This window comes from Artibeus jamaicensis, unplaced genomic scaffold (assembly GCF_021234435.1).
Source record: "Artibeus jamaicensis isolate MK-2021 breed Jamaican fruit bat unplaced genomic scaffold, CSHL_Jam_final scaffold_612, whole genome shotgun sequence".
In the NCBI taxonomy this organism is placed as follows: Eukaryota; Metazoa; Chordata; class Mammalia; order Chiroptera; family Phyllostomidae; genus Artibeus; species Artibeus jamaicensis.
The window spans coordinates 5,352,542-5,364,877 of NW_026522049.1; the positions used below are offsets into that span (position 1 = coordinate 5,352,542).

Consider the following 12,336-nt stretch of genomic DNA (forward strand, 5'->3'; position numbering starts at 1 on the left):
TGTCACCTCTTCCGGGACCCCAAAGGCAACAAACATGTTTTATAACAAACACAGCTTGTCACAGCCTCGCTTGTGACGCACACTTCTTGGATTAACTTCTTCAGATCTCTAAGTGCGATACACAAATAATACTAGTTGTGCATCTCTTGCAATATGGAAAACAGCAAACTCTTCTTCAGGCAAGACAGCATATGGAGAGAAAGGCAGGCGTGTGTTGAGGAAGCAGTTAGCCAAGTGGATTAAGATAGGCCTTCTTGGTGGAGGGGAAAAGATTTTCAGTTGTATCTGAACCTGCCTTTTGGAGGCAAAGATGTTCTTGGTTATTATCTTTTCCAACTCCTTATCACAGACTTAAAATGAAAATGCTCGTCCTTCAGGCAAAGTGATATATGCACTCATACATACACATATTATTATAAATATGCTAATAACATTTTGCATTAACACAGAAGATGAAAGTGCTCTACAGAAGATGCTTTAGCTCATTAATCCTCAGGATATCCGTGAAATAGCTAGGGGAAAGGGACAGTGTGCCAGCTTTTTCAAACGACAGAACACTGCGCGGTTTAAGCAGTCTGCTCGAATTTGTCTCGAGGACTTTAGGCAGGGCCTGAGAGAACGCAGAGTGCTAACTTCAAGTCGGGACTGGCTCACGCTCCACTCCTCTCATAAAAAGACCAGAGGCCTCGGTGCAGTAATTCAGTGTTTTATTCTGTGGTCACCTTGTCTGCCCTGGACCCTCCTAGCACTGGGAGCCCATGGCCAGGGGAACCACCCTAAAAGCTAAGCGGCTGCTTGCTCCCAGACTCAGGGAGGTTCTCCAAGGTTTATCTTCCTGATTTCTGCTCCACTCCTCACAGGGAGTCCACATCCTTCACACCTACATCGCGGCTTGCCCTTTGTTTTTACCCCATTCCGATTTGGTAACCACCTTCCAATCTCACCATGTCCTGTTTTCACTTGAGGGCTTCGTAAAAATACAGCCCCTAAAATGCCCCACCTCCTACACTGCACCTGCCGATGAGAGGCACAGCATGTCACCTGGGCTTTAAGAACGTCACTGGTCATGACCTCAGCCTCAGGCTCTTTTGAAGGAAAGGGATGGGACAAATCTAAAGGCACCAAGTCGGTGATAACACACCCTGGCTCCCCTGGGATCAGGGTCTCCTGAACATTTCCAGAACAACCTCAGACAGCCCCCTCCATCCTGCCAGGGCCATGACGTAAGAGGAAGTTACCATGAGGGCGGTGTAGGTGTAGGGATAGTGGTAGGCCAGGTAACAGACATCCTCGTTGTGTGGGAAGGTGACAGCAAAGGTGAGGGTATAATAACACTTCCTAGACGCTCCCCCAGTGACAGCTGCACTCTCACGATAATGATTCCTAAAAGAGAAAGAAGAGAGGAGAATGAAGGAGACATGAGGGGACCGGCCATTTAAGATCCTAGGTTCCATAAATCTCTCATGTCATATGATAGCAAAATGGTCACTCAACACATTTAGTGAGTGAAGTTTAGAAACAGAGAAATGTACAGGGACCTCAGTGCCATGTCATGAGCCAATTCAGCCATGTCTAGGCTGGTCCGTCTGCCTCCTACCTGTGGCAATTATGCCTCAGGCCTTTCCTTGCCGTATCTGCAAAGGAGGTTACAGAGTCACCGAGATACAAAACAGAGGAAAATAGGAAGCACTCTGCTTTTCCTGGGATTCCACTGCAGACATACACTTTTTACCGAAGTTTGGGTTTTCCCCACTTTTACCTCTCCCCAGATTATATAGAGCACAGCTCTTCCTTTCCCTTCCACCTGCCAAGCAGTGTACCAGCTATCACTATTAAATACTGAGTTCCAATTCAAAGCTGAACATGTGTCGTTTTCTGTTAACAATGCCATAGTCCGTTGTCCAAAGCCAGCAAGGGGTCAATTCAGGGCTCGCGCCCAGATCTGTCGGTCTGCGAAGCCTTTGTTCTTCCCACTATACAACACTCTCCTCCCAAAGGAACACGTTTCTCAGCCTAAATGTGGTCTGGCTTCTTCCAGCTTGAGAGCACATACTGTCCTTTGTCAAAGATGAAGAACCAATTTTGAGACTTCGGAGAATAATATCAAAGTAAACGGCCCCCAGAAGTACATTTTGGAACCATATTTTCCCCACATGCCGCCAGATGCACGCTGGCCTTGCCTGCTGACGCTGAGACAGCTGTGTGGGCCTTCCTGAGAAATGCCATCGGCACAGCTGCGCTGCAGTGCAAAATGCACCCAGACACCAGAAGATGCACAGTTTCACCTGCAACAGTTGCACAGTTGGTTTACTTGTCCACTGTGTTTTGGGGTTTTCTTGGGTGAAAGGATGGGGAGAGGGAAAAAATAGTAATTATTCTGGGTGTGCTTGCAGAATACAAAAAACACAGATTATTATTTTCTGCCTTTTTACTACCTTTATACCCCCTTCCACCAAAGGAAAAAAAAAGAAAAAATAAAGGAGAAAAATCAAGCAAGCATGAAAGGGTAAAATAGGAACTCACGGTCTTGTTCTTTGTGATTCTGTGTGTGTGCATGTGTGTGCGTGTGTATATGTGTAACACTAGAAATGGGAGTGAGAGAAGTTGGGAGTCCCATGAGCTATGGCCTGACACACTTCTGCCTCAGTTTCTCCCAACATGGCACCCAGGAGCCTCGGTCAGTCGAAGGAAGGCAGAGACCCCCAGTGATGTAAGGCCCGAGTACCCACCAGCTTTTTGACACCACATTACCAGGGCGTTTCCTCTGGACGACAGGACAGACGCCCTCTGAGTCCTGATCCCTCATGGAGTCTCCTTTACCTCAAGTTCTGTAGCTTCTCCCGGCTAAAAAGCCCAGGTTATTAGAAACTATTCAGTGAGGCAGATGTTCGCTCAGAAAGCATGCAGGCCACATAGGCCCTGCCTTTTGTCCTCTTTCTGACTTCACTCGTACAGGCCCCACTGCAAGGAGACGTTCTGCTTGCCCCAAGCTGAAGGAGTTGGTGGCACCTTCCTACAATGGAAGGGCCAAGTGAAGTGAAATGAGGCCGTCAAAATAGTCCAAGTTTTTGCAACCAGTCAAAATGTGGAGGAGAGTCTCACACTCACACACACACACAGAATCATGATTTAAAAGGCAAATACACAGAAAATCGTGAACGAAAAAGCAAATAGGAACACACATCTCCTGCCTCGCCATCCCCAGTTCTTGACCCACAAACAACAGAGACTGTCTGCAGTTTCCCTGAAGATTAACAGAGGCCCCCGATGGCCCGTGGGGGTGGTCTCATTTGGCATGAGCCTTGCTTCTGTTTAGGTTTCCCACTGTGCAATCGTAACTACGCTGAAACCACAGGCACATTCACCCAAAGCAAAATCAACCTTACCACACCTGCCACGGGAAAGAGCAAGACAGAGAGAGGAAGTGAGGACGTGAAATCCCCATCACTGGGCTCTTTCTACCACTGAAACCCAACCTGGTCCTGAGGAGGAACAGCACACTGAAATGGGAAGAGAAATAAAATGGGATAATTCTTAGCTTTCAAGCTTGCGTGGGTCCAGGTCCCAGTAATCTGAGAGAAGTATAAGGAATTCAAATGGTGGCTTTATTTTCTTTTTCCCTCTTTCAGGAAGCCTTCCCTGATAGCCACCTTTTTACATAATTCTTATCACACTGTGTCTCACCCTCACTGCCAACACTGTGGCAGGAATTATGCCTTCTCATTTCTGCGTCCTCATGCTTGGCAGAGGACCAGAACTTCACAGCTATTCAGTTCCAGTCCCTGGAATTAAATAGACTTAAGACTCCAGGAGTTATAATTCGAAGCTTCACATATTTTATTTCTAACCCTAATGACCTCTTTTGAAAGTATTATTATACACCCCTATAGACAGGGAAGTTGAGGCTCACGGATGTTACGTGTCTTGAGCAACTCCTCATACCAGGCACCTTAGGAAGCAGGCTTCGATGCCAGGTGGGGGTTTACTTCAAAACCCAGACTTTTTTTTTTTTTATTATATCACCTTTCTCTTAGGAATGGATAAATGACAAGAGGACTTCAGGCTGAACTCTTCGTCCAAATTTGAAGTTTTGGTACTCATAAATCTGGGCTGCCTATAAAGGCTAAAGTACTCCAGACAAGAGCCAGTGAAAACAACCCACATCGCTATAATTCTTCATGTCCTTGGTATCTGATGCCACTGTGGTGTCGCTGCAGTTAATCAGGACCACTGACATTCGTGAGCACCTCCTGCACACCAGACACTGCTCAAAGCTCTCCATGTGCTTAATCTAATTTCAATTCCTTTTCAGAATCACTCCGCCGGGTACACATGATTGTCCTCATTTTACAGATGTGGAGGCTGAGGCTGGGAAGGGCTGGAATAATTTGCTCAAGCTCACACCATTAATGAATGGCAGAAGTTGGATTCCAAGAACTAACTCTCCTTCACCTGTTCTCCCAGGTGGACAAGAAGCGTGGTGAAATCAAGTGTGGCCGTGAATTTGTCAGATCCCAGGCAAGCCTCCCTGGGTCAGAGGAGGTTGGACAGTCCAGCCACTCAACAGTTAAGCGCTCCCCCTTTGCTCTTCTATTCCCTGAACCATTTATCTTCGGAAGGATCTGCACTTTTATAATCATAAAGCCTTCAAGGAAGCAAGGAGCAAAGTACACATGCATAGTTATAAACTCAATGTATTTCCATTTGTACTTAAAAATGTGCTGGGAAGTCATTTTTTCCCTGTGTGTGCACAAAATGAGCAAATGCTGAGATGGAGAGCAAATCAGGTGATCTTGCAATGACGAAGGCTCCATTTAACGAGGGCGCATCATCTCATTCCTTTTAACGGCATCTGACCAGGCAGAGCAGCCCAGTCGCCAGGTGGCCCCAGGTCTGTGGTGATTCTGATGTCCTCCGTGACACCCAGTCTCTCTGCCGAGGTCCTCGGAAGCAAGCCCAGCAGCAGAGCCCCGGTGTGACATTCATCTTCATGAGTAAGCTGTTCCCGCTCCTCTCACCAGCGGAGATGCACGTCAGAAGAGATCAGCCATTGCGTATGACACAGCCCTCCGAGCCAGCCGCCCCCCACCTTCTGCCCTTCAGCACCAACATGACTTCAGACCAGCACTGGGAGAGCACCTGAGAAGGTGTGTGGCTGTGGGCAGTCGAGGGAGAAGCCGACTGCAGGGAAGGAAGCAAGACTGTCCCTGCCAATAGGAGAGGCACGAAGAAATGCTGCTGCCCATTAATGTCGCTCTCTCTTGAGGATCACTTTTTATTTCCTGGCCTAGTGGTCTGCACAGTGGGTGGGAAGGGGGTCCCTTAGAGGGAAAGGAAGTCCTCGGGTGAGGGGCCAGAAGATCCACTGAGCACAGGGAGAAAGTATTGGAACTTCTCTTCAGAGTTGTTATGACCTAGGTAATAAGAAAGAGATTACGCTGTCTGGGGTTTAATCTGGGGGCTGACGAGGCTGCCCGTACTCAGTCTGGGTCAATGCCATGTGATGACTATAAACCAACTGCTATGTAGCAATCTTCCCCACTCTTCTCTGCTGCTGTCTGGGATGGAACAGGAAGAAGACATTGCACTGGACCTCTGGGCTTTTTGCATGTCAGAGAGTTAAGTATCGACTGCTGTAGAGGCGGCTTGCTGAGGGAGGGGCAGGGACAGCTCCCCCCCTCACTGCTTTTAGCTTCCGGAAAGGCATTCAAGTTTGCAGAAACCTACATTAGTGGGTTTACAGATTATATTATCTGAAGTAAACAAAAACTCTCAATAAAAACAATTCATTGGTTTTTTTTTTAAGGGCTGCTTAGAAGCCATAGCATGATGATAATATTAAATTTTAAGCAGAAATGACCAAGAAAATAGAAGAATAAATATGGCCTACCTCCTACCCTTAATGCTAGCTCCTAAGAATTCTTGTGTGCATAGAAATAATCTAATTAGACCTGGGAAGTTAACCAAAATTTTTCAAAATTATCCAAAAGACTATGTACATGACACTTTTGTGTTAAGTTCTAAGGGAGCAGAATGCCCTAAGTTATCAGTGCAGTAAAAACACAGTTGACCCTTGAACGACATGGGTTCGAACTGTGTGGGGCCACTTCTACATGGTCTTTCCATAAATGCTTCAAGTGCATTTTTTTCTTCCTTAGTACTTTCTTAATTTCCTAGCTTATCTTATTGTAAGAATACAGTATAAAACACATACCATATAAAGTAAGTCTAAATTGACTGTCTATGCTATCGATAAAGCCTCCAGTCAACAGTCGGCTATTGGTAGTCAAGTGTTGGGGGGAGTCAGAGACCATGGGTGGATTCTGACTGTGCAGGGGTGGAGGGACCACTGCCCCTGACCCCCGTGCCCAATGGTGAACTGAGCAAGATAGGCAGAGAGTTAAAATTATCATTTTTTTCATCTTGTTCTCTTCACTTGAAATTCTTAATTTGCTGCCTGTTTTCTAATGTACATAATATGTCAGTGCAGTAATGTGTATATGATTGATTAAAATGATTTATGAACAAATCTATATTGGAAGCACATGCATAAATGTGTCTTATCAAAACAGTCGGGAGACCACGTTCCCACTGATGACGAGAGGACCCAAAAGCCCACCTCCTCAGCAGGTCTGCAATGCCGTCACTCGGTACAGTAACTAAATACCATATTACTTCCAAGAGTCTTTCTCTCTTTGACCCTTTCCTATCATATGCTTGGGCGCTATGACTTGTGATTCTCTCCACCATGAGCACTCTGTTGCCCCCTTTAAAACATGACACTGAATCTGAGAATTTAACAGCATGACAGAAATAGAACTTCTGAGTTCCTAAGGACCTATGGAAGTTCACAAAAAAATGTGGAGGTAAAGGTCTCCCAATTTAATACACTAGGCAGAATAAAGACAGAGATGAAGCAAAAAAAAAAATCTCCTACAAGGAGGTGGACCTGAAGATTACGATGGGCAGAAGGGGAGAAATATACTGTAGGCTGCAAGGCATTCTCTGCTAGGGAGCAGTGCTCTGTCGTGTTGAACACAGATACACCCATCCATCCTGTTTTCAGATCACATTATTGGAAATATGTTAACATAACGTGGTGAATAATTGTCAAACAAACTACACCGTGATGTAGCAATCACCCACTTATCTCTGTTGTATTCATGACTGGAAAATGAAAAATGAATTACATTATACATTCATGGTTTTCATGTTACCTCTCTAATCACATAACAATGGTCTTGTTAATGAATCTAAAAGCCATTAACATTAATGCAGGCTTTCCTTAGGCCAAGGCTGTGCTCTTGGATGTGTGGCTTCCTCCTTCTCTTCGCAGACAGATAGATGCTCAGTCCCCTGAAGCCTGCTCCTTATTCCCCACCCACAAGTCAGCAGGCTCCAGTGAGAGCTGTGCACCCGGGAGAGGATGCTGAACGTTGTATTTGTTCGATTGCACACCAAAACTAAGCTCCAGTCCCAGGCTGGCAGCAAGCCGGGCCTTCTATGCTCATTTAGGGCTACCACTATCCGAGAAAAATAAAAGTTATTCTTGACACACAGAGGCCCTAATGTAGGCTTTCATTATTTTTCCCTGCAGCTGGGAAAAATATTACCCTGAGGTGATTTTTAGTCTAAATAACCTCTTTGGACCATAGAAAGATCTTGAGTCTCTAAGTGGATGGGCCAGAGGGGAGTTACTGTACAGGTGAATGGGAAAGCCAACCCAATGACCACATTTTGCTATTGTTCTGAAGAGTATAATGAACATACTACCTGGGTCCATGTGCTCATACATCAAGAACTGGAGATGCCAACTCTCTCATCAGGAGCTATCAGTCGGCCCAGTTCTGTGTGGTCTTCAGACTACTGATATCTCTGTGGAGATTTCTGATTGAGCAACAAGACCCTGACCTCTCCAGTGCCCACGGTCTCACGGGTCAAGGGGCCGGAGTGTGTAACACACTCTTTCTTCTAAACACTGACAGCAACCTAAACTCTAAAATGGTTACAGTTTTTAAAGGGCCTCCTGTAATCTCAGAAAAAGGTAAGACTTATTTTATCCAAGGATATAAGTACTAGCCTATCAATTTTTATTTTAAAAAATAGCAATGAGAATTATACATTTTCTACCTGTTCTAATAATGCCTATCCTTTTTTTTTTCTCATGAATTTGTATTTTATTTTCCCATTCCCAAATGCATAAATAAGCAAGTCATAGGGTCTGGAATTCTTTTATCAAAAGCTATAGATAGTTTAAATTTCATCATGCTTTTTTACAGGATAAACTCATGAAAATGGTTAGTGGTCAAGGGTTGAAGATGAATTTTGAAGACACTCCTTTTATTTTTTCTTAAAAAATCATCTTTCTACGTATTTGTCACCAATTCACTCTCATCTACTTTGTAAAACTGAAGGATAAGATGGGTAAGGACAGGCTAGAATTTCTCAGACTTTCTGCTCACTGAAAAGAGCAATGGATGGACATAAAGAGCTAAAGCCTGATGCACTAATCACAGGGTAAGTGAGTGCAACATCTAATAAATACCCAACACGGTCTACAGGTGCTCATGTGCCCACATGAAGACAAAGCATATCCAGCCAACCAAAAGCTATTTCTTGCTGTCTACTGAAGGTGCCATGTAATGTGCTCATGCTTCCGAAGGGCAGGGCACTTGCCAGAGGGACAGTGACAAGTAGAGCGGACAAGAACGGACTGCTGAGGTTTACACGAGCAATATGGAAAAGCAGGAGGGAACTAACGATGTTCTAACTCACTTGTAATAACAGATTTCATAGCCCGTCCGTTTCCAGGTGGGTCTGCCAAGAAGAGCCTCCTTCACAGAATACATAGTTGGCTGCATCCCTACACAAAACAAAGACAGGATTAAAACACTGGGGAAGGAGAAAGGAGCAAGAGAATTGCAGCAGGCTGTACCACAGCCCTCAGTGATACCCAGGTCTTAATTCGGGAACCTGGGAACGCTACCTCACCTGGCAAAAGAGACTCTGCACACATAAAGGATCTTGAGATGGGGGGCTTAACCTGGTGGGCCCTAAATGCAATCACAACTGTTTTTTTTAATTTAATTTTTTTAATTTTAGAGAGAGAGAGGACAGGAGAGAGGGAAACAACAATTTGTTGTTCCATTTATTTATACATCCATTGGTTGATCCTTGTATGCACCCTGACCAGGGACTGAACCCACAACCCTGGTGTATTGTGATGACACTAACCAACTGCACTACATGGCCAAAGCCATCATCAGTGTCTTTATTAGAGGGGGCTTAATGAGGTTCAACTACAGAGGAGAAGCAATGTAACTGGACCAGAGAGACATTTAAAGATGCTACGCTGTTGGCTTGGAAGTTCAAGGAAGGGGCCGTGAGCCAAGGACCACAAGGAGTGGAACTCGAAAAGATGGAAAGGGAAGCAGAAAACCCACTTGCATCTCCAGAGGGAGCACGGCCTTTCTAACACCTTGACCAAGCCCAGGGAAACTCCAGAACTGTAGGAATAAATTTTCCTGGATTTAAGCCGCAAAGTTTGTGACAATTTGTTACAGCAGTCACACAAACTGAATACAAAAGTCAAGGATCATATTTCCCATTTCTGTACCAGCAGGAGTCTATTTTTAGCATAAAACTGAGACAGTATCCTGTGCTCAGACCTGGAGAAACGGGAATATTCATTCCTTACTCAAAGCCACTCAATAAATTAGTGTATGAGCCAGCAATAACAGTCAGGATTTCCCATTCCTACAAATGTTTGAAATAAATCTGGGCCATTAGTCAGTACTCCTTTGAGTGTCTCCTCTAAAACTGGCCTGGGTATTCGGGCCAGTTTTAAACTTTCTGGAGAGTTTCCTGAGTGAAATCGGTGTTGGGCTGTACTGTTTGCCCGTCTGTGACAAACAGGTCAATGCCTTTGCTGCTGTGGGATTTAGGGGACGGAAGGAACACAGGAGAGGGCTCGCCAGGCTCAGAAAGCTCCAGGCAGGGCAAGGGAGGCAGGAAGGCTGGCGCGTCATGTGCGGCAGTAACGTCGCACAGCAGAGTGGGGATCTCCAGCTTTCCCTTCCACAGCAGCGACTGCCCATGTGTTGGCCACCGTCTCAACACACCTCGCCACCAAACTGTGTCAACCCAGCTTCAAATCCTTTGGGAAGCCAGCAGGACTTCTGGTAATAAGTTGAACACTCACAAAGTGACATAACCCCCCACATTACCCAGAAACCCTCTGTCCCCAGGAGCTCCTACCATAATTGAACTGGCTGTTGGGCTTCTCGCAGTTGATGATGTTGAAGCGGTAAGGGATGGCAGCCCTCATACCGCTCACCTTGAAGTTGAACCACTGCTGGTACTGGGTGCTGTTTACATCAGTATTGACCAACAAGTCATACTCAAACCTGCAAGGGCAGGAGCAAGATTGGAAGGTTAAGGGTCTTTAAGGTACCTGCTGGCACTGAGAGCCTGCACATCTCGGGTTCTTGCCAACAGATCTAAGACCCAGGGTCTCAGACAGCAGGTAAGTGATACTTCTCATCCAGAGCTGACCATATGGGCACAGGCAGCAGACTGGAGGGGAGCTGGTTCTTGGTATTAGAACAGTGAGCTACACAATTGTAGCATATATATTTCTTTAAACTGTGATAAAGTTTCTAGCTAGCTGGAAAAACGCAAGTGTGCGATTTCCCAGAGAAAATGTGATCACGTTTGGCTGGATGTGCTGTTACTATTTAAAGCCAGACATTACTTCTGAGCCTCAGTCTCCTCATATGGAAAATGAAAATAGCGTCTAAACTTGCAGTGCTGTTTGTAAAGATTAATTAACATAGCGTATGCAAATCCCTAGCAAAGCTACAAACATGAGCCAGGCTCGCAACACGCAGGGGTTGTTTATTCATTTCTCCCTTTTAAATTGATGCAACGTACGTGCAAGACATACAGTGCACAAATCTTAAGTGTATAATGCAATAAATTTAAACAAATTCATCTGCATACACCCATCTGACAACCACCTAGATCAAGATATAGGACCCCAGGAGGCTCCACTGTGTCCCCTCCCAGCCATCAGGTCCCCAAAGGTAATTAATTTTTTGAGCTTTGAGCTTTAGCAACTGAATTAGCAATGCAGATCTGACTTTAAACATTATAAGGGCATTTCATTTTCAAAAATATTATTGTCACACCCCCTTGGCATGTTCCTTGAGCTGCTCATTTAATTTTTTTATCTTCATCTGAGAATATGTTTGTTTTTTATTGATTTGAGAGAGGAAGAGAAGGAGAAACATCGATCAGTTGCCTCCCGTATGTGCCCCAACCAAGGATCAAACTTGCCACCTAAGTATGTACCTGACTGGGAACTGAACCCACAACCTTTGGTGTGCGTGAAGTCGCTCCAACCAGCTGAGCCTCCCTGCCCCAGTTTGAACTGCTCTTCTGGAAAGGGTAATGCTTTGGCTCTGACCTGTTCGTCCTCTCCCACTCTGGAGTCCTGACAATGGCCACTCTGTAGTGAGATTTGGGGAAGGGCAGAGCTTTGGATGAGACTGAACAGAGCAGCACAGAGCTAACTGGCAGATTCCCTCTCCACTCCAACCACTGAGGTCGGCGTGGCTCACTGGGCGACACTCACAAGAACGACTCGGAAAAACCCGTGTCCTTGAAGTGGTCTGTTATGCCTGCCATGCTGTGTCCGAAGAGTAACCATAAAAATTCCTTGCCTGTAAGGAGGTTTGTTTCCTGTCATTGGACCATTATCCTGAACACAACAGATTCAGTTAGGACCCTACACTCTGGCCAAAGGCAGGTATACGGAGAGGGAGACCTGGGCAAGGCCAACAGCTCGGCCACACTGTGGACAGATCACTGTCCCACTGGCAGATTCCTAAGGAGGTCTCCTCTCCTGGACCCTCAGAACACAGTGATGGAGGGAAGGAATACTAAAGGCAGGAGACCCAGGAAGAAGCAGAAGCTGAGCTGGCAGACAAGGAGGAGGAGGACACTGAGAAGGATTCGCAACTGGATGGTCTTGCCTGTCTGTAGCCCAACTGGCTCGACCTGTACTTATTTTCTTGCTGGGCTTTCCGGAAATAATGCATGTACAAAAAAAAAAACCCACAAAATATCACCATTCATCTCTCCAAAAAATGAAAACTTCAGGAGTGACTCCCTAGGTGGATACTGGACAGGTCTGAGCCCCAGCATAGTTAGTACATGTGGCCCCTGAGCAGGGGCAAATGCTGACTCAGCACTCACCATGCACCCGGAGCTACTCTAAGGACTTTGTGCACTAACTCTCCTGTCTCTACAATGTGCTGGCTCTCACTGTCCCCT

At 45.7% G+C, this 12,336-nt stretch overlaps 1 protein-coding gene across 2 annotated transcripts in view; it reads right to left on the reverse strand.

Annotated features, from left to right (window-relative positions):
- AGBL1 (AGBL carboxypeptidase 1) overlaps positions 1 to 12,336 on the reverse strand; it is a 565,654-nt gene that overhangs the window by 488,011 nt on the left and 65,307 nt on the right. For both annotated transcript variants that reach the window (XM_053658825.1, XM_053658826.1), the window contains exons 12-14: positions 10,258 to 10,406; positions 8,776 to 8,863; positions 1,239 to 1,383 (exon numbers count right to left, since the gene is read on the reverse strand). In XM_053658825.1, the coding sequence (XP_053514800.1) occupies positions 1,239 to 1,383; positions 8,776 to 8,863; positions 10,258 to 10,406 (382 nt within the window). The remainder of the gene's footprint in view (positions 1 to 1,238; positions 1,384 to 8,775; positions 8,864 to 10,257; positions 10,407 to 12,336) is intronic.